The sequence below is a fragment of the Mustela putorius genome, unplaced genomic scaffold (genome assembly GCF_011764305.1).
Source record: "Mustela putorius furo isolate JIRA1106 unplaced genomic scaffold, ASM1176430v1.1 tig00003845_pilon_pilon_pilon, whole genome shotgun sequence".
NCBI classification, from domain to species: domain Eukaryota; kingdom Metazoa; phylum Chordata; class Mammalia; order Carnivora; family Mustelidae; genus Mustela; species Mustela putorius.
The window spans coordinates 33,708,130-33,729,034 of record NW_025421998.1 but is presented as its reverse complement, the minus strand read 5'-3'; the positions used below and the strand labels follow the sequence as shown (position 1 = coordinate 33,729,034).

The 20,905-nt window shown below is 35.6% G+C and overlaps 1 protein-coding gene and 1 non-coding gene across 3 annotated transcripts in view; both read right to left on the bottom strand.

Moving 5' to 3' along the window:
* Nucleotides 1-2,739: 2,739 nt before the first annotated feature.
* LOC123387082 lies at nt 2,740-2,843 on the bottom strand. The gene has a single exon (XR_006601445.1). It is a non-coding gene; the product is annotated as a U6 spliceosomal RNA (small nuclear RNA).
* Nucleotides 2,844-6,493: 3,650 nt separating this feature from the next.
* GTPBP10 (GTP binding protein 10) overlaps nt 6,494-20,905 on the bottom strand; it is a 28,832-nt gene continuing 14,420 nt past the window's right edge. Inside the window, exons 5-10 of one of the 2 annotated variants that reach the window (XM_045062687.1) lie at nt 17,043-17,116; nt 15,561-15,613; nt 12,981-13,088; nt 12,187-12,264; nt 8,680-8,803; nt 6,496-6,858 (exon numbers count right to left, since the gene is read on the bottom strand). In XM_045062687.1, the coding sequence (XP_044918622.1) occupies nt 6,623-6,858; nt 8,680-8,803; nt 12,187-12,264; nt 12,981-13,088; nt 15,561-15,613; nt 17,043-17,116 (673 nt within the window). In that variant the 3' untranslated portion in view covers nt 6,496-6,622. Of the gene's footprint in view, nt 6,859-8,679; nt 8,804-12,186; nt 12,265-12,980; nt 13,089-15,560; nt 15,614-17,042; nt 17,117-20,905 lie in introns of both variants that reach the window. The other variant, XM_045062688.1, reaches the window with a different exon arrangement.

Sequence of the window (20,905 nt, the reverse complement as noted above, 5' to 3'; positions counted from 1 at the left end):
AGGAACGCTGCAAACCACTAGAAGCTAGGCAGGTGACATGGAAGAGAATCTCTCTAAACAGCCCTCAGAAAGGATCACCTCTGTCAGCATCTTCATCTCCTACTTCTAGTTTCCAGAATTGTGACACAATATATTTCTGTTGTTCAGTTTGTGGTACTTTTTAAAGGTAGCCTTAGCAAACTAATACAGGAAATAAGGGAAGAAGGTTCTGGATAATCAAGCAGTGAGCTGTCACTTTAAAAATGGTTGGGACTTTGTTGTCTACTATATAAGAGGAAGGGTGACCACACGTTTCCAATATTCTTTAATAAAGTGACTAGTGAATAAGGGGAAGAAGGGAAGGAAAGTGTACAAAAGAACTGGCTTAAAGCAGGATAACTGAAGGCTTTTGCCTATAATTGCATTCAGGTGTTGTAAATCTTTGTCATGTACCATGCTTATTACCCTCTCCTTAGACCACCACTATTTTTAACCTAGTTTTTACAGATAAACCTGTATGTTAAACTTTTGATGAATGTGTTACAAATTTGGAATTATGACATTAGTGATTCTTTAAAGCAGCTGAGTTTTTCTGATTTCTATTTTTATAAGAAAGGCCATGTGTGCACATTATATTGCTCTTATAACTTCTCTTGACCTCAAGGTAGCACCAGTTCATATTAAGATTTGTTTTTGAAACTGAGCCTCAAGTATTTTATAGTACTCTTATTTCTCCCCCTTAGGATTTTGTTGACCAGAGGCTTTTACTTATTGTCACACAATCACGTGGCAAATCCACTGAAATCCGGAAGCTTCTATTCAATGCCTGCTCTTGATTTAAAGTTTTCCAATCTCCCTCAATTTGCAGCAAACCATATACAAATAAAACTGAAGGCATATTTTAGATTTATTATCATATTCTTTTTCTTGGGGTGCCTGGGTGGCTCAGTTGGTTGGGTGACTGCCTTTGGTTCAGATCACGATCCCAGAGTCCTGGGATCAAGCCCCGAATCAGACTCCTTGCTCAGCGAGGAGCCTGCTTCTCCCTCTGCCTGCTGCTCCCCCCTGCTTGTGGTCTCTCTCTGGCTCTCTCTCTGAAAAATAAATAAAAAAATAAAAGAAATTCATATCCTTTTTCTTAAGAAAATTACACCATGGTCTTCTTAGAGCCTCTCATACTGGAATAATACCAGTAATAATGTTTGATAACAAATAAGAAAATGAAAGCCCTGGTCAGAAGAATTGGCAGCTTCAGAAAAATATGTTAAAATATGTGCCACTGGGGTGCCTGGGTGACTCAGTCATTAAGCATCTGCCTTCGGCTCAGGTCATGGTCCAAGGGTCCTGGAATTGAGCCCCGCATTGGGCTCTCTGCTCGGCAGAAAGCCTGTTTCTCCCTCTCAAACTCCCCCTGCTGTGTCTCTCTCCCTCTCAAATAAATAAATAAATAAATAAATTTTTTTTAAAACGTGCCATGAACAAAGGAAGTTTTGTCCTTTCCTTTCAACTTCAATCACTTAAGTTTAAAAAACAAATAGAAAAAGCTCCAACTTTGGCATATATTGCTCCAAAATTACTTATTTATAAACTACATTTGCTGTTCTTCAAATTCTAAGTATTTTTTTAAGTATTTTAAGTATAATTCAATTAAGTATTTTTAAGTATAATTCAAATTCTAAGTATTTCAGAGGACAGGATTCAAATAATAGCTAGGCTTCGCATAGCTTAGTATCTGGGGCAACCCAATGAAACTTAATTTCTATTATAAAGACATTAATAATATACACAAAGGTGACTGATTGCTTCCCCTGAAGTCTTCCAAGTACCCAACAACTATTAATTAAGCAACAGTCATAAAATAAGAAACAGTAAAAGTACAAAAATTAGAATCGCCTAAAAGTAATGATTGGTTATGGTCAGAAATGGTAGCTGAAACTGCCCTTGGCTTCTTCACACATCTGACAGCCAGCTGAGGCAATAACCCACATCACTCCTGAATTATCCACAGAGAAATACTACAACTCTCCAACATACTTGCTTTTCTTTCTGTTCTCTTTCCTTTTCTTATTCCTATCACCTACTTGATTTTGCTTTTCCTTCAACTGGCTTATGACACCCACTTAATGTTAAGAGACTTCTCTGATACTTTCCTTCTCCCTGCCAAACTCTAGTCACAAAAAACCCCAAAACCAAAAACCAAAACAAACAAAAAACCCCAAACAAAATGCTTCTCTGACATAGCTGTTTAAGAAATAAATTTTCGTTCTTATTTAACTCTGCAGGAAATATTACTGCATGTTGTCTGCCAACATTTGTTAACTAAGTTCATCTAAATGGCTTAATTCCCAAGGAATAAACTCTTGTAAGGCAAAGACATTTTTAAAATTACAAAATATAGTACACTCCCCCAAAAGTTAAAAACACTCAAAACAGGGGCGCCTGGGTGGCTCAGTCAGTTGAGCCTGCCTTTGGCTCAGGTCACGATCCCAGGATTGAGCTCAGCTGGGAGCCAGCTTCTCCATCTCCCTCTGCCCCTCTCCTCTCCACTCCTTCTTGTTCTCTCAAATAAAAAAAAAAAAAACAAAAAAAACCCCAAACATCCATTCACCTAATAGTAAATGATCACAGGCAATATAGTTTGTAGTTTTTTTTTTCATTTTTGCTGAATTCTTTTTTATCTTTTTTTATTAATACATAAGTATTATTTGTATCAGGGGTACAGGTCTGTGATTTATCAGTCTTAACACAATTCACAGCACCAAATATATGGAACGCTTCATGAATTTGCATGTCATCCTTGTGCACGGGCCATGCTAATCTCTGTATCATTCCAGTTTTTGTATATGTGCTGCTGAAGTGAGCACAATATAGTGTGTGTTGAAAAGAGATATTTGTGAACAACCCAATACATTGCCCAGCATATGAAAATATTACTGTGTTAGATATTACGATTACTAGCACAGACCACGTACTCATTTCTCAATTTGTTTCACTTGTCTATCTGTAAGGGAGACAGATTTAAATTAAATTTGAGATACTCAAAGGTTTAAAAATATACTTCAAATTCAACTCACAACTTGGTCTTCAAACAAAATGTTTCCATGTTTTTGAAATAAGATGTCTTCTATGTAAGGTTTACAATCTACACCACTACTAACTTTCATTTCATTTTTTAGCTATAGTTTATAAGCTAACTTATGCTGCTGCTTTGAAACATTTAAAAAAATTTATTACGCATAAGCATTTTTAACAAAAATAGCTGTCACTTATTATCTATTTATTTATTTAAAGTAAGCTCTGTATCTAATGTGGGGCTTTGACCCACGACCCTTAGATCAAGAGTCGCATGTTCTATTGACTGAGCCAGTCAGGCACCAGAAACATTATTTTTAATGTAACTTAATGATATTACAAATTTCTAGAGGGAGCTTACCTTTGTTAACTATTTTTTTTTTTATCTGAGCTCTGCAAACCCTATGAAACTACTTAGAAAAAATACTCCATGTGTTTATGCACATGTTGGCAAGAAAAGAAATCTTTTGCTTTCATTAACTTTCTCAAAAGAATATCTGTACTCCATCTTCCCAAAGCAAACAATGAGCTAAGACATACACCTTTACAAGAAAACTAACTAGATAAAACCTAAAATAAATACCTTTGACCTGATTTTCCCCATTATGAAGATTCCCCCCAATTAGATAATACATGTTTACCACTTAAAAGAAAACATTAGGGGATCCGGAGTGGCTCAGTAGGGTTAAGCGGCTGACTCTTGATTTTGGATCAAGCCATGATCTCAGGGTTATGAGACAGAGCCCCATACAGGGCTTTGCCCTCAGTGCAGAGTCTGCTTGTCCTTCTTTCTCCCTCTCCTTCTACCCCTCTCCCCACCCATGCTCACTCGCGCTAAAATAAATAAATAAAATCTAAACAAAAACATTAATTTTCTATAAAGCTCATTTTGCAATGATATGAATAATATGGATATATATTGCAAAAATAACAATATATTTTGGGAAAATTTTTATTCATAGGTGAAATCTTCAAAGCACGAATCCAGCTTCACAGTATAATGCACTTAATACTTGACAGATCTGGCTTGTAATTCATGATGGTAAATCAATCTGCACTTGATCTTAGCCAAAAGGCCGAGAAGCGATGATGGTAAATCAATCTGACACAAGCTCTGCAAGAACTACTGGGACTTGGTAAAAATTTAGTATATGCAGCACACTGATACCTTGGCTATTCAGTAATATAAAAATTAAGTCTTTCAAAAAGTATATATATTTTGAAAGGTAAAAGTGAAAAAAAATCTTGCTTAAGGACAAAATAAATGACATCTGAGATGTTAATATTGATTTCAAAATAAATCTTTAAGTTCTTAAAATGTATTTTTTGTAAAATAAAAAGGGATCCAGATTTTCTCCTTCTGTTTAGAATAAAAATCAACTATCAACTTTCTTTTTAATTTTTTTTAAAGATTTTATTTATTTATTTGACAGAGAGAAATCACAAGTAGACGGAGAGGCAGGCAGAGAGAGAGAGAGGGAAGCAGGCTCCCCGCCGAGCAGAGAGCCCGATGCGGTACTCGATCCCAGGGCCCTGAGATCATGACCTGAGCTGAAGGCAGTGGCTTAACCCACTGAGCCACCCAGGCGCCCTCAACTATCAACTTTCATTAACTAGAAAATATAAACCATGAGACATTTAGTGAGTTACATAACACAATGCTTTCTTTAGTTGTAGTGACCTGGCCATTACTAACAAATAAGATGTAATTCCTCTTATTTCTCAGCACGTATCTACTATCCTTTGCCACAGCAGAAAATAAGATTATGGTGTCAGAACTTCAGAAATTCACCTGATGAAATTGTCCTCACATTACTGCTTCTATATATTTAGGAAATAATATAAGTTAAGAGAAAAACGATACTAAAGTTATAAACGTAAAACATACCCAAAATGAAACATGATCAGAATGATCAGTACAGATGTTCAAATTCCGAATGCTCTCCTCACTCTTACTTCTTCGCTGTAAAGCAAGACCAGACTATTCTAATCCCCTGCAGTTTCTGCTATTGAATGTGAGGTCCGTAAGGGCAGCAGGTCCTGTTTTCAACACTGTACATGCTGTGCCTTGCACAGTGCCTGACAGATGGGAGATACTCAATAAATACCTGTGCAATGAAGGAAAAAGAAATACAAAAAAAAAGCCATTGGGGCCCTGAATGGGAGGTGGGAGTGGAGAACAGAAAACAGAACAAATAAAAGTGAAATAATACTTGTAAACACTCATTCACATTGTCACATCAGAAGAAATTTAAGAACTATACGGACATGATTTTTATGTAATACTATAACCATATGTAAAAGCTTCATGGAGGCTTAAATTCCAAAAAAATTTCTAATAATTTAAAAGCAGCTTTGAAGAACTAATTTTAAAAGCTCATTAACTTGCTACTATTTGAACAACAACAAAAAAAAACCCAACTCAGAAAAGGTTTATATAATGAACTCATTTGAGTAAAAAGATAAATCAATTAAAAAATTCTGCTGGAAATAAGAAATTATTAACAGTGGTTTTCTCTGGGAAGGATGAGACGGCCCAGTGCAGGAAGATGGGAAGTTGTTTTCCTTTATATGCTTTTGGGTGGTTTATGTTTTATTTCTTACAATGAACATATATATTTTATAATAAAACTGATGAAGAGAAAATGTCCAATTTGTATTTCTGAAACACAGAAATTTAGAAATTTTAATATCAGTATACTGATGATTGATAATATTGTTTCAAATCTGTTCTTCCTATTACTTCTCTTTACCAAAATATGAAAACAAGGCAGATTTGAGTTCAAGAAAATGAGACATGTACCATACTGCTCCAAAGCAGGAAAAAAGATTTATAATTAAGAAAGAAAGTTTTCCAAAAGGTGAAACTATAATCATCTACCTGCTGGTTTCTGTTAAATATTATCAGTGATCTTTATTATTACTGAAAATACGTTAAAATTTAGGTTTTTGAAGTTTTCCAAAAAAGGTAACTATTATATAATTAGTAGAACCAGGTATACGACAGACTCAAAAACAAACAAAACCTGGTTGTTCATTTGAATAATATTCTAGAGAATGCTCTTCTGTTTATATATATATAAATGATCTCACTAGAGATGTCATAACTACAGGAATATCAGAGGATTTTATTATGGGTAGATTGGCCATAAAATATAAGTTGTCATTTCTAGGTCTTAGTTTTTTATTATCTATACACGTAACTACAAAACAAGAAGGTATGGTTCTTGAATGATGGCATTTATAGCAGAAGGTTAATAAACCTTCTAAAGAATACATGTCTGTAGAAAAACTTTCAAATGAATATAATTTCAGTATCATTTAAAATTTTTTTTAATTTTAAAAAACATTTTATTTATTTATTTGACAGAGAGAGACATCACAAATAGGCAGAGAGGCAGGCAGAGAAAGAGGGGGAAGCAGGCTCCCCTCAGAGCAGAGAGCCCGACACAGGGCTCGATCCCAGGACATGAGATCATGAGCTGAGCCGAAGGCAGAGGTTTAACCCACTGAGTCACCCGGGTGCCCCTCAGTATCATTTTTAATAGATTTAAATTACATCTATCTGGGGCTAATAATTTTTTGGTGGTGGCTCACTATAAGATATTGTACTGGAAATTTGTAAGTTAAGCAACTGTTTCTTATGATATGCATCATCTTCCTGATTGGCATGTTCATCTAGAGATTTTCTTATATAGTTCTTTAATTCGTCAATTCCTTCTCCTGTAATTGCAGAGATGGGGATGATATGTTGGAACTCCATGGTCCTCTCTGGAATCATGTTTTTTTCAAATAGATGCAGAAAATCTGAAACAAGGAGCACAAAACTAAGCTGATTTTCATTGTCTTTGAAAGTAAATTAAAACTATATTAGAGGTTTATGAATCAAGGTACTAAAAACTAGTATTATTCTTTTTTTCCTTCCCTCATTAATAACCTCTCAGAAACTTTTGTTTTTACAAATGACAATGGCAAGATTCTAAGCACATGATAGGTGCTTAGCAAATATTTTTTGGATGAATATATTTTAAACCAAATTAAGTAAAAATAAAAGATAAATCACACATGCTCTATTTACAGAAGCAAAAAATTTGCTTTTTCGGAGGAGCTCAATGAAGTCAGGCAACACAGATTTTCTAAAAGACGTATGTATAAAAATAACATCATTCATGATTGGGATTTTGTCACTTGCCTCAATACACAGGTGGCCTTTAGCTGCCCTAAACTACAGGCTTTAACTACTAAACTACCCTAAACTACAGGCTCTGGCGTTAGGAGCTGTACTAAAATTGAAAGGGGTGTGGGGACATTTTAATGGGAAATCATTTCAGATGAGTTCAATCTATCACCCCACAGGGGCTGACAGCTATTATATTACTTTTTCCTCTTCCCTGCCTTCAAGACAATGGGAAGGGAGACAGCACATTGATGGGATGGGTTAACATGGATATGCACTGGAAAGGCTGGACTGAAAGAGACTGTACAAGTAAACACGGAACTTCATTTGTGAGATTCGAACATCCTCAAAGAAGTCCAAAGATGTTAACTCAGGAATTATCACTGAGGTCACTGTATTTTGTTTTATGACAGACCAAAATAGCACAAACTCTTGAGTTACTCTCCCTTTTGACACCTCCTCTGTAAATTCCCTTTTCTGCAAGACCAACTAGCAAATAGATCTAATGACCTCATAAAGCAAGTGACATTATAGAATAAAGAGTACTCAGTATTTCCAGGAATATTTATATCCTGAAAGTAATTTATTAACTCAAGGACAGCTCCAATACGTAAATTATGCAAGGGAAAGATTTCTGTAAGGGAGAAAGGATCTTCTGGTGCTGTGTGATAGCCCCAGTATACTATAACTTATTTTCCCCATTTCTATAGAAGGATAAAAACAGGGAATTAGTACCATTTAAAAACATATTAGACACCTTCTATCCACCTGACTTTTTCTCCTCTTCTAGATTCAGAAAAATGAAAGCATCATTACTGTAGGATAGGAAGTGTTCTGCAAAGGTCAATATTCAAAACTATGGAGAGTCCCTTTAAGTTCCTTTACACGAAGTGGTCCATTTGGGAACAAATTTCAAACAAATAAATCCTTTTGCAACAACAGCACTATTATTCTATGTCACACATATGTAGGTACATAAGTTCTTTTTAGAAATTAGGACTCTTCAGGGTACTTTGCTGGCATTGCAAAGATACATATCTCTTTAGAACTATTTGCTCTGGTTTTAAATTTATAGTGTATTAGGGGAATGAAGGTCTAGAACTTGTGAAGTATGTTAAAGTAAAAGAATTTATAGGTAGATGCTGACTTTCTTCTCTTCTGATCCAACTCCCATTAACTCTTTAAAGGCCTAGTTTAAATTTCACTTCTTTATGAAGCCCGACTTTTCCTTTTGTCTCTGCTAACTTACTGTCCATATCACAGTTCTGAAACTTGATAAGTATTATGTTACAATGTTATTTAAAGTTTCATATTAATGTGTTCTTTCTTCAAACATAATTTTTTTTAAGAGTAGCAATTATCAGTTTTCTTTTGCATTGATTACACCACTTAGCACTTTCTGCACGCAATAGGTAATCATTAAATTGGCATTAAAGAACAAATGGGTTTACCTTTAGGATTTTGGAGTTGATTCATCAGTACATGGTATTTATCCTGAGCACCTGGCAAGTCCATTTTATTAACTGCCAGAAGTGCAGGTTTTGTCTGAAGTTCCTCTTTGTACAACTCCAATTCCTTCCAAAAAAAACAAAAAAACAAAAAACAAGTAATTTTATTAAAATAAATATATAGATTACCTATTTGGTAATATCTTTCTTTACTTTGTAGGCCTGGGTAATCTAGAGCCCACTGACATTTCTGAAATTCAATAAACCTCAACAACCACAAAATTAAATGACAAAGAAAATTCATAAAATGCTCACTGGTTAGGTCACATGTTAATATATTTTAATTCAAATGACATCTTAGAGACATAGTGATTTGTACATAGGACCAAATACAGATATCTAGACTTCTATTAAGCACACTGATAAAATTCAGAAGTAAATAGTAACAGTCTAATGCTATATTTATATTATTCTTAGAAAAAGTAAGTGTGCTTAGTAGTAAATTTTCATGACCATAAATTAGGAAATGGGTGGTTTTTTTTTTTTTAAATATTTTATTTATTTATTTGACAGGCAGAGAGCACAAGTAGGCAGAGAGGCAGGCAGAGAGAGAGGAGGAAGCAGGCTCCCTGCCAAGCAGAGAGCCCGATGCGGGGCTTGATCCCAGGACCCTGGGACCATGACCTGAGCCGAAAGCAGAGGCTTAACCCACTGAGCCACCCAGGCACCCCAGGAAATGGTTTCTTAGTTGTGACAGCAATGCACAAGCAAAAGACAAAAATAGACAAAAAGAACTTCATTAAAATATAAACCTTTGTGCTTCAAATAATATAAAGAAAATGAAGACAAGGGCACCTGCATGACTCAATGGGTAAGTATCTGCCTCTGGCTAAGGTCACGATCTCAGGTTCCTGGGATGGAGCCTCCTGTCAGCCTCCCTGCTCAGCGGGGAGTCTGTTTCTCCCTCTCCCTTTGCCCCTTCCCCTGCTCATGCACTCACTCTCTCTGAAATAAATAAATAAAATCTTAAAAACAAACAAACAACAAAAGTGAAGACAAAAGAAATGGGAGAAATATTTACAAGACATGTACCTGATAAGGGACTTGTATCCAAAATATACAGAACTCTTACAACTCAACAACAACAAAAAAAGATAAGTAACCCAACTTAAAAAATGCACCAAGAATGTGAACAGACATTTCTTCAAAGACATAAAAATGGCTGATAAACACATGAAAGGATGCTCAACATCATTAGTCACTAGAGAAATGCAGGTCAAAACCATAATGAAATACCACCTCACTTACTAGGATAACTAAAAATAAAAAACATAGACAAAGGAACAAGTTTTGGCATTCTTGTAGAAAAACTAGAACCCTCACATACCTTGCTAGTGTGATTATAAAGGAGTACAATGGTTCAGCCACTCTAAAATTCTGTCAGGTCCTCAAAGTGTTAAACATTGACTGACCATATTATCTAGCAATTCTACTCCTAGGTATATATGCCCAAGGGAAATGAAAACATGTCCATATAGAAACCCGTATTCAAATACTCACAGGAAAAAAGTGACAAGATATAAAAAGTCCTGGAGGTAAGCAACAGCATGCTGTGTTAGAGAGAAATCATGTGGCTAAGAATAAAAAGTGAGGCAGGAAGGGCAGAGATGAACTGCTAGGAGCCAACCCTTGCCAAATTCAAAAACCACATTCAGAGTTAGACTTCAACCTAACAACAGGGGGGGAATCACTGAAGTGTTTTATTTTTTAAAAATATTTTATTTATTTATTTATTTGAGCGAGGGAAAGAGAGTGGCAGGCAGAGGGAGAGGGAGAAACAGGCTCCCCAGTAAGCAGAGAGCCTGATGTGGGGCTTGATCCCAGACTCCGAGATCATGACCTGAGCCTAAGGCAGAGGCGTAACTGACTGAGCCACCCAGGCACCCCCACTGAAGTATTTTAAGCAAAGAACAAGCATTATCTTGGTTTTTTCACAAATATCACTCTAGCTGCCATATTTAAAAATATAAAATAGAATAAAAAATATAGAACTAGAGAATGGTATTATTTTTTTTTAAGATTTTATTTATTTATTTGACAGAAATCACAAGTAGGCAGAGAGGCAGGCAGAGAGAGAGAGAGAGAGAGAGAGAGAGACGGGGAAGCAGGCTCCCCACTGAGCAGAGAGCCAGACGCGGGGCTCAATCCCAGGACCCTGGGACCATGACCTGAGCTGAAGACAGAGGCTTTATCCCACTGAGCCCCCCGGGGCGCCCCTAGAGAATGGTATTATAATAGCATTGTGTGGTGACAGATGGAAGGTACACTTGTGGAGAACATAGCATGATGTATATAGAGTTACTGAATCACTATGTTGTATACACCTGAAAATACTGTAACTTTGTATGTGAACTACATTTCAATTTTAAAAAATGGACTGGAGAGAAGTGAGACTGGAAGCAATGTGGTGACATAGGAATACTTAAAACATTCTAGTGAGGAGGGCTGATGATTATAACAGTGTGGATGAAGACACATAGATGAATTTCAAAGATTTAGGATATGGAAGTGATAGGGCTTAATGCAGATGGTGAGAAAGAAAGAAGCGAGACTAACACCCAGGATTCTGGTTTACAAAACCATTAAAGTTCAGTTGTATGCATATTAAGTTTGAGAACGTAATGTGACAGCCAGTGAAAGATATCCATTAGTTGGCTGGTCTAAAGCAAGACCAGAAGACGTAGGTATCAATCAGAAAGATCTGGCAGTCATCGGTGTATTAACTGTAACGGAATGCTATCTAAGGAATGAACAGAAAAAAGCAAAAAAATAGACTGAGGGGTGCCTGGGTGGCTTAGTTGGTTAAACATCTGCCTTTGGTTCAGGTCATGAGCCTACAGTCCCAGGATCAATCCCCACATTAGGCTCCTTACTCAATGGAGAGCTGCTTCTCCCTCTGCCTCTCACCCCACTCACACTCTCTCTCAAATAAATAAAATCTTCTTAAAAAAAAAAAAAAGACGAGGGGCGCCTGGGTGGCTCAGTGGGTTAAGCCTCTGCCTTTGACTCAGGTCATGATCTCAGGGTCCTGGGATGGAGCCCTGCATCAGGTTCCCTGCTCAGCGGTGAACTTGCTTCCCCTTCCCTCTCTCTCTGCCTGCTGCTCTGCCTACTTGTGATCTCTCTGTCAAATAAATAAAAAGAATCTTAAAAAAAAAAAAAACAGACTGAGAAATAGTCTAAAAAAGTAGGAATAAAAGTTCAAGCAAGAATAAAGTCTGAGAAGTATGTAACAGAGATTTAAAATAAAGGAGAATTTCACTGGTTTTAATAGGTTGAAGCGTGGGTTAACACAGAACTGGAGAAAGCAAGCTTAGATGATTCTTTGACTTCAAAGCTTCAAAAAGTAGAGGTAGAATATGTATTCATTCTAATTATCTGTTATCTAATACAGTTCTATATGCCTACATGTCAGACCAAATACAGAACACAGTAAAACAGAAAACCTACTTTTGTAAGCAGTATTATGGTTTCAAAGGCAGTTCTGTATTGAGTTTGGGAAGAAAGCTGAAATCCAGAAATATCAACCTAAAAAAAAGATGGAAAGAGACGGCTTTTGACATAACTACAGCTACAAATTTCTGTTTTGAAATGTTTAACTTTCTCAAGCTAAAAATAATTTCTCAATCTATACATTGTTAATTCAGTAATTCAAAATGAGTAAGAGAAACTGTGGTGTAAAGACAGCCATAATTATTCTGATGAAATTATAATATTAATGAAATAAAAAACTAGTATGGATAAAACAATTTGTATGAGATACAGACAATCTAATAAATAGCTCCAACACCATCAATGAAATAGGAAAGAGATACTCTATAATAACATAACAGTATGTTGACAGCCTTAAAGAATTAAACCTTGATAAGTATGGCCAAACTTACATCGGATATAGTAATGCCATCTCCACTCTGTGTTATAAACGAAGATTACTTACTATATTTGACTCCCATTTAAACACTTAGTAGAATAACATGTGATAGTACCTTATCTTTTAATTTTATTATTCTAAAGAATTTCTCCTAGGAACATTGCCAAAAGCAAGGGAAGCAAGGGCAAAAATGAACTATTGGGATTTCATCAAGATCAAAAGCTTTTGCACAGCAAAGGAAACAGTTAACAAAATCAAAAGACAACTGACAGAATGGGAGAAGATATTTGCAAACGACATATCAGATAAAGAAAACTAAACACATTGATTTTCACATTCATTTGAACATTACACTGGTACACATATGACTTACAACAAACAGTAGTTGTTTGGTTCTTTCTATATGCTTGAGGAATTTATGGCCCATTCCTTTGTTCATATGTGCTCCTTCTATTAAACCAGGAAGATCAGCTACTGATATCTAATACAAAATTAGATGGTTTAATAAAAAAAAGAAAATAATTACATCCCCAAATTTTCCTATTTCAAATACAGTTACTAATTTGTGATTATCACTGCATATTTATAAAACCAAGATATTAAGAATCAAAACCATTTGTTATCAGAAATTAGAGTCCCATTTTTACTTACTAATCTAACAATCTAAGAATTCTAGGGATTAGTTTAACATTTATTAATCACATAAGTTCTCTTTAGAATTCCATCGATTATATTGTTCAACATGAACCTGTCACAGAATTTCAACTTTCTGAGTTCTTAAAAGTATAGAGGGATAGTAATTCAGCAGACATAGACTTATAGCTCTATAGTTTCGAGTTTTAAATTCCATATGTAATTGATTATGTGGCACCACTGTTCCTTTTCTGTTTATGTTCTACCAGGAGGACTACTGACCATTTTTGAAAAGTGAAGGAGAAAAGGTTCTTTTTTTTAAAATTTTATTTTTTAAAAAATATATATTTTTAAAGATTTTTATTATTTATTCAACAGAGAGATAGAGATCACAAGTAGGCAGAGCGGCAGGCAGAGGGAAAGAGGGAAGCAGGCTCCACGCTCAGTGGAGAGCCCGATGTGGGGTTCAACATGAACCTGTCACAGAATTTCAACTTCCTGAGTTGAAATTCAGGGCCCTGAGATCATAACCTGAGCTGAAGGCAGCTGCTTAACCGACTGAGCCACCCAGGCACCCCAGGAGAAAAGGTTCTTATATCTCCTTTTTGAAATGGTAAGTGATTAACTATTAGTCTGTATTTGTGGTTTTCAAACCTCACTGCACATTATAAACACCCAGGGATCTTTTAAAAAGTAGAGATACCCAGGCCCTACCCCAAGGAATTTGGTTTCAAATCTCCAGCGCCTAGGCTTCATTTATCATTGTTGTTCTGAAGCCATCCAGTTAATTGTAACGATGTGCAGTAAGGGCTGAGAAGCACTGCTTTTCATACACTGCCCCTGTGGATAGGATTTCACAATTTTATTTATTTATTTATTTGACAGACAGAGGTTACAAGTAAGCAGAGAGGCAGGCAGAGAGAGAGAGGAGGAAGCAGGCTCCCTGCTGAGCAGAGAGCCTGATACGGGGCTCCATCCCAGGACCGTGGAACCATGACCTGAGCTTTAACCCACTGAGCCACCCAGGTGCCCCAGATTTCACAGTTTTAAAGGAAACTGTGGCTATATGACAAAGCAGTCATATAGACAAAATGCAACAAAGGTTTCATGTCCTGAAAAGATTTTATTCATGTCCTAAAATTTTGTTTGCAGGTTCTCCATCTTAGAATTTTGCAACTGAGAATTAAGTTTCCCTTAAAATTTACAATGTTCTCTTTTCCTCTATATATTGTTCTCCATATTCAAATTATTTATAATTTTACTTATTCTATATAATAAAGTTTTAAAAAAATTTTTATTGTTAAATAACTTATATAAATGAACATAAATCTTTTATGTGTCACTGATGTATTATCACCTTAAGTCCATACTTTACATTAGGGTTCACTCTTGGTTTTGTGCATTCTACTGGCTTTGACAAATGTATATCATCATGTACCCACCATTATGGTATCATACAGAATGGTTTCACTGCCCTAAAAATCCTGTGCTCTACTGGTCATCCTTTCTTTCCCCTTAATCCTTGGAAACCACTGATCTTTTTGTCATGTCCATAGTTTTGCCTTTTTCTAGACTGTGACATAGTTAGAACCATATCGTATGTAGCCTTTTCAGATTGGCTTCTTTCCCTTAGGAATATGCATTTAAGTTCTTCCATGTCTTTTCATGCCTTCACAGCTCAATTCTTTTTAGTGTTAGATCATATTCCCTTATTACCACAATTTATTTATCTATTCACCTACTGAAGGACATCTTGGTAGCTTCCAAGGTTTGGCACTTCTGAACAAGGCTGTTACAAACATCCATGTGCAGGTTTTTGTGTGTATGTTGCATTTGCGTAAATACCAAGGAGCATAAATGCTTGTCATACATTATATATTTTAAAAATTTTGTTACTTTCCTTTGTTATTTGTTTTTACTCTAATTATTCAAAAGATTTATAGTTATTCTTTATTAAGGAAAAATAAGTTTTAATAGCTAGACCAGAATCCCTTGCAATTAAAAAAAATTTGTTTTAGAAAGAGAAAGCTGGAATAAAGTAAATTCCATGAACTTTAGAAAATGTTTTTAGGAAGCAAAAATCCATAAGAAGATTCTATGCTGTAACGATAAACTGGACCTAAACTTTGGAAGGACAAAAAGTTATATTTTCATATGATATTCTACTATTATCATGCTCAGGAGAATTGATTCGATCATGGTCTCATTTACCAAAAACAAAATTCTGCTACCTTTCCCCCCAACACCATAGAAACAATCAAATATTACATAGTCCAAGCATCAAAAGCACTTCTAACCAAATGTCTTTAAAAATACTCACCTGTTTGAAATCATCATACATAATCTTTCCAAGCTGAGGCTTTAATGTTGTAACTAAAAGAAATAATAAATTTAGGCTAGAATAAGGCTGGTACTCTCAAAACTGTCTTACCATTATGTATAAAAAAATATTACTATTTTTTGGTAAACAATTTAAGTCAGATAATATTCTCATTGTTGGAGTGGAAAATACAATTATAATCTGCATAGGCATAAAGCTAATCTAATCAGTGGGCTTCAAAGTTCTTTGGCTGTACTTTAAGGAGCATGATAAAGGTGCCGCTGGGTAGAACAGAATTTAGGTTTCTATCACTGGGTCTGTGGGCGAAATTTGTTTAGTCCTTTCTCATTCACTTATCCTCAAACCTTATCAATTCTGCACTAGCCTCTTTCCTATGACTCTGAACTTTTCTTCCTCTTTCCTTCTCAAGAGCTCCTATACTTTAACAATAAATAATGGTCACATAATTTACAGCAATTAGAACCAAACTAACTCTACTTCATCAGAGTTTAATTTTAGAATGGCTTAATTGTATTTTCCAGGTCAATGGATGTTTCTATACCTTTTCGTTTAATGATAACAGAGACTCTATCACATTTATTTATTTGGTCTAAGCATCCACTCTATTTCATCTAGCTAATGCAATAACCTAACTACTCTTCCCAGACCCATTTAGGTCCCACACCCATCCATTTTCTACATCACATGTGGTGAGATCTTTTTGAAAAGCAATCTAATCATTTCATCCTTTGATTAAAAGGCTATGAGCTGCTCTTTAGATATAAAGAGCAAAGCCTACCTGGTCTGTATGATATAGTTTCTACTTACATCTCCTGCCTCATCAATTCCCTCTTTCCCTTATTACATGTTCTCTAGACACAGAGATCTCCCTGCCACCAGAGAGCCTTTGTGTACATTGCTACTTCCTCTGACGGAAGTACCTTTCACATCCACTGTCTCTCACTGATTAATGCAAGTATTCTTCATACCTCAGCCCTAGCATTACACCTTTCCAAAGTTTAAAGCAGCTAACTACACTCTTTTACAGAATCATAATATATTCTCTTATAGTCAGGTATGATATATATGCCCTCCCCTACTAGTCTATAAGCTCAGTAAGAGTCAGAACAGTGCTTACCCATCTTTGTTTCTACAGAACCCACTGGAGTTCACAGAAATACTTGCTAAATGAATAGAAAGAACAGTGCTTGATAAAGGATAGGTGCTCAGAAAATCACAACTAAGTCAAATAAGTGGTTATGCAAGGAGAAATAAATGCAAAGAAGCAAGTATCTAACAAGTACTAGGAACTTTGTGAAGAGCTAAAGAGATTTCAAGGATTAATGGGAAATGCATGTACGCTGGCGGCCAAGTTTTCACACTAAGGCTACCTCAGAGTTGTCACTTTATTCATATTCAAAGAAAGATGAGTCTTTAAAAATTTACCTCCACATATTAAAATACACAACAAATGATACTTACATGCATAATCTGCAATTGCAGGCTTTGCATGAGAAACCTGACTTAGCAAAGAGGATTTTCCAGCATTTGGGAATCTGAAATGAAAAAATAATGTAATGAATTAAAACAAATATTAGTATTGTTAACAATACTTGATTATCTCTGAATTTCTAACATTTCAGCAAGTACATTTCTTGAATACCTGTGGGAATAAAAACAGACTATAAATTAAAAATAATCCCAAAAGGGGCTGCCTGGGTGGCTCAGTCATCAAGTGTCTGCCTTTGGCTCAGGTCATGATCCCGGAGTCCTGGGATCTAGCCTTGCATCGGGCTCCCTGCTTTGTGGGAGCCCTGCTTCTCACTCTCCTGCTCCCCCTCTTGTGTTCCCTCTCTCACTGTGTCTTTCTCTGTCAAATACATAAATTATTTTTTAAAAATAATAATCCTGAAAAACTTGAATGAAATATACATATGAAAAAAATAAAGATAAATTTATGCTGGACACTAGTGATGTTTTAGTATTGGGAGTATAATTCAATTATCTTAAAAAAGCCTGCAAATCATAGAAAAACAAAAAGAAACTAATGAAAATACTAACAATCCACTAATTCTAGCCAAACAATGACAAAATATTGCTTATATTGCTTTATAAATTTTCTTTAATATGTTTTATACTGTATTTCCAAATATATACAAAAGTAGAGAGAAGTAATGAATCTCATTTAGCAATAGCCTACCTTCAACAAATTACACATTCCCAATACTTCTTCTTTTTTTTTTTTTTTAAAGATTTAATTTATTTATTTGACAGACAGAAATCTGAAGTAGGCAGAGAGAGGGGGAAGCAGGTTCCCTGCTGAGCAGAGAGCCTGACTTGGGGCTTGATTCCAGGACCCTGAGATCATGACCTGAGCTGAAGGCAGAGACTTAACCTACTGAGCCACCCAGGCACCCCCCCAATACTTCTTTTAAAGTTGCTTTGTACAGGGACTCACCTAAGGCCCGTGTATTACAACTGGTTAATGTATCCCTTAAAATTTCTTTTGGTAAAGATCTCCCCCATTTTATTTTCTCTTTGTAATTTAGTTCATTTTTTTTTTTTTTAAAGTTTATTTGAGGAAGAAAGAGAGAGCCAGTGTGCGCTACAAGTGCAAGCAGGGGGAGGGGTTTGGGGAGAGAGAAAATCCTTAAGCAGACTCCCTGGTGAGTGTGGAGCCCCACAGGGAGCTTGATCCTAGGACCCAGACACCATGATCTTAGTGGAAATCAAGTTGGGCACTTAACTGACTGAGCCACCCAGGTGCTGCTGTAATTTTATTTTTAAGGAAACTGGGTCATTTGTCCTATAGCATTTCTTTCCCATAGTCTGGATATATTTTTTTTTTTTTTTTTGCTGACACCCCCATGATGTCCTTTAGCATGCTCCTTTGCCCCAGTTTTTCTATAAATTGTTAGTTTGAGAAAAAGCCTTGATCAGGTTCAGTTTTGATTTTTTTTCCTGAAAGATTACTTCATAGCTGGTTGGCCTGTTTTTTAAACTGAGTAATAATATATGGTGAACACTTTTCAAGGGCACACTGTAATTTACTTAATTTCCTATTGTTAGGCATTTAGGTTATCTCCAATTTTTTACTATTAAAAATAACATTGCAAAAAAAATGTATGCAGCTAGAAGGACATATACCAACATTAACAGTCACTCCTAGGTGGTGGAATTAATAGATACTTTTTCTTTAAGAAAATTTTCTTTTAGCATTTATTATTTGTCTAACTTTTAAAAACTTTAAACACCACAGTTATTATCCTTGAACTTTTATATTAAAAATTTTACTTGAGAGAGAGAGTGAGAGTGCACCTGAGCCCAGGCAAGGTGGGAGGGGCAAAGGGAGAGGGAGAAGCGAACTCCCTACTGAGCAGGGAGCCTGATCAGGGAGATTATAACCTGAGCTAAAGCCAGAGGTTTAACGGACTGAGCCACCCACATGCCCTTTTCCTTTTTTTTTTTTTTTTTAAAGATTTTATTTATTTATTTGACAGACAGAGACTACAAGTAGGCAGAGAAGCAGGCAGAGAGAGAGAGGGAAGCAGGCTCCCTGCTGAGCAGAGAGCCCGATGCGATGCAGGGCTCAATCCCAGGACCGTGAGATCATGACCTGAGCCAAAGGCAGAGGCTTAACCCACTGAGCCACCCAGCCACCCCACATACCCCTTTCCTTGAACTTTTACATATACCATTAATCTCTTTCTTGAGATATATTTCTTGATGAGAAAAAACTGAATTATAATTAAAATATATATTGTTTAAAGGCTTTGATTTTATTGCTAAATTTGCCTTAGGAAAGGCCCATCATATATGAAAGTACAAGCAATGAGAGTCGCTTAAGAGATGATTTCCTCAGTTCTATGCAGATATTTTCATTAAATTTTTCCAAATAATATTTGTTAATCATTTACCTAACCAGGCAATATACTAGCATCAGAAATACAGCAATCAATGAGACCAGTGTGATCCCTGTCTTCACAGATTTCACTCAAAATGGAGAAAGCTCTTTTTACAATACAAGCCAAACTTTCACTTGGAATAATAGTGTAATAGTTTGCAACTATTAATCTGAAATTCTATAAAAATTTATAACCTCTTAGTAGAGCTCTTTTAACATTCAAAATAAACTTAATTAAAATATCTCATTAAATATATCCTTATAATAAATTTAAAATAAAATTAGTGCAATTTTTTTTAATGACTCTTTTTTCTTTTTTTTTAAATTTATTTATTTGACAGAGAGAGATCACAAGTAGGCAGAGAGGCAGGAAGAGAGAGAGGAGGAGGCAGGCTCCCTGCTGAGCAGAGAGCCGGATGTGGGGCTCGATCCCAGGATCCTGAGATCATGACCTGAGTCGAAGGGAGAGGCTTTAATCCACTGAGCCACCCAGGCGCCCCAAAGACTCATTTTCCTATGGAAATATGTATTGTCTTTTTAAAAAAATACAGTATTATCTTACACCTCATTATACCAGGCCCTTTTAACTTTCTGAAATGCAAATTGCAGTAATTTTTATTCATGATTATCCCTAACTAGACTTGCTTATTTCTTTCCATTATCCTATTTTCATAACAGTATTAAATGCAGAAAAGTGCCAGTGACTATTTCCAAGGAAACTGAAATCCTATGAAGAAAAAGGATGCCAATGGTTGAAGAAATGATAATTGAAATTTTTCCTGAAAAGTACTTAATAAAAATTTTAGAGGCTGAAATCTGACCTATGCAAAGATCAGATCTGACAACAGCAGTACAAATACGTTAGTGATAAGCACCTTAGTTCTAAAGTTCAGTTCATTCTTGAAACCAGAAAACAGGTTATCTGTTTATGCTGGTACTCACAGTAGTAACTTTTTAAGAACAGTTGGCTAATTTAAAAGCATTAAAATATATACATTAAGCATTGTACTTAGGAAACTTGATGCTTTAAAAAAAAGAGAAACTGGATGCATCAATTATAGACTGTATTATCAAATCCACTTTTTTTTTTCTGTTGCACATTCTATATTAAGAGGAGAGAAGAATAAGAAATATATTAGTTTTCAAGGCGGCTGTAACAAAGTACCACAAATTGGGTGGCTTAAAACAAAGAAATTCATTCTCTCATGGTTCTGGAAAATAGCACTTTGAAATAAAGATGGAGGCAGACTGATTCCTTTTGAAGGCGCTGAGGAATCAAATCCACTTCTAAAAAGCTTAGTATTTCACTATATGTACTCTCCAATAAACTGGCAATGTAATGATGATGATGTTAGCAGCTATCATTCATTACCCATTCATAAATCTAACGCATGTGTTGTGCTGTAAATGTGTTATCTTATTCACATTTTAGCAATGTATC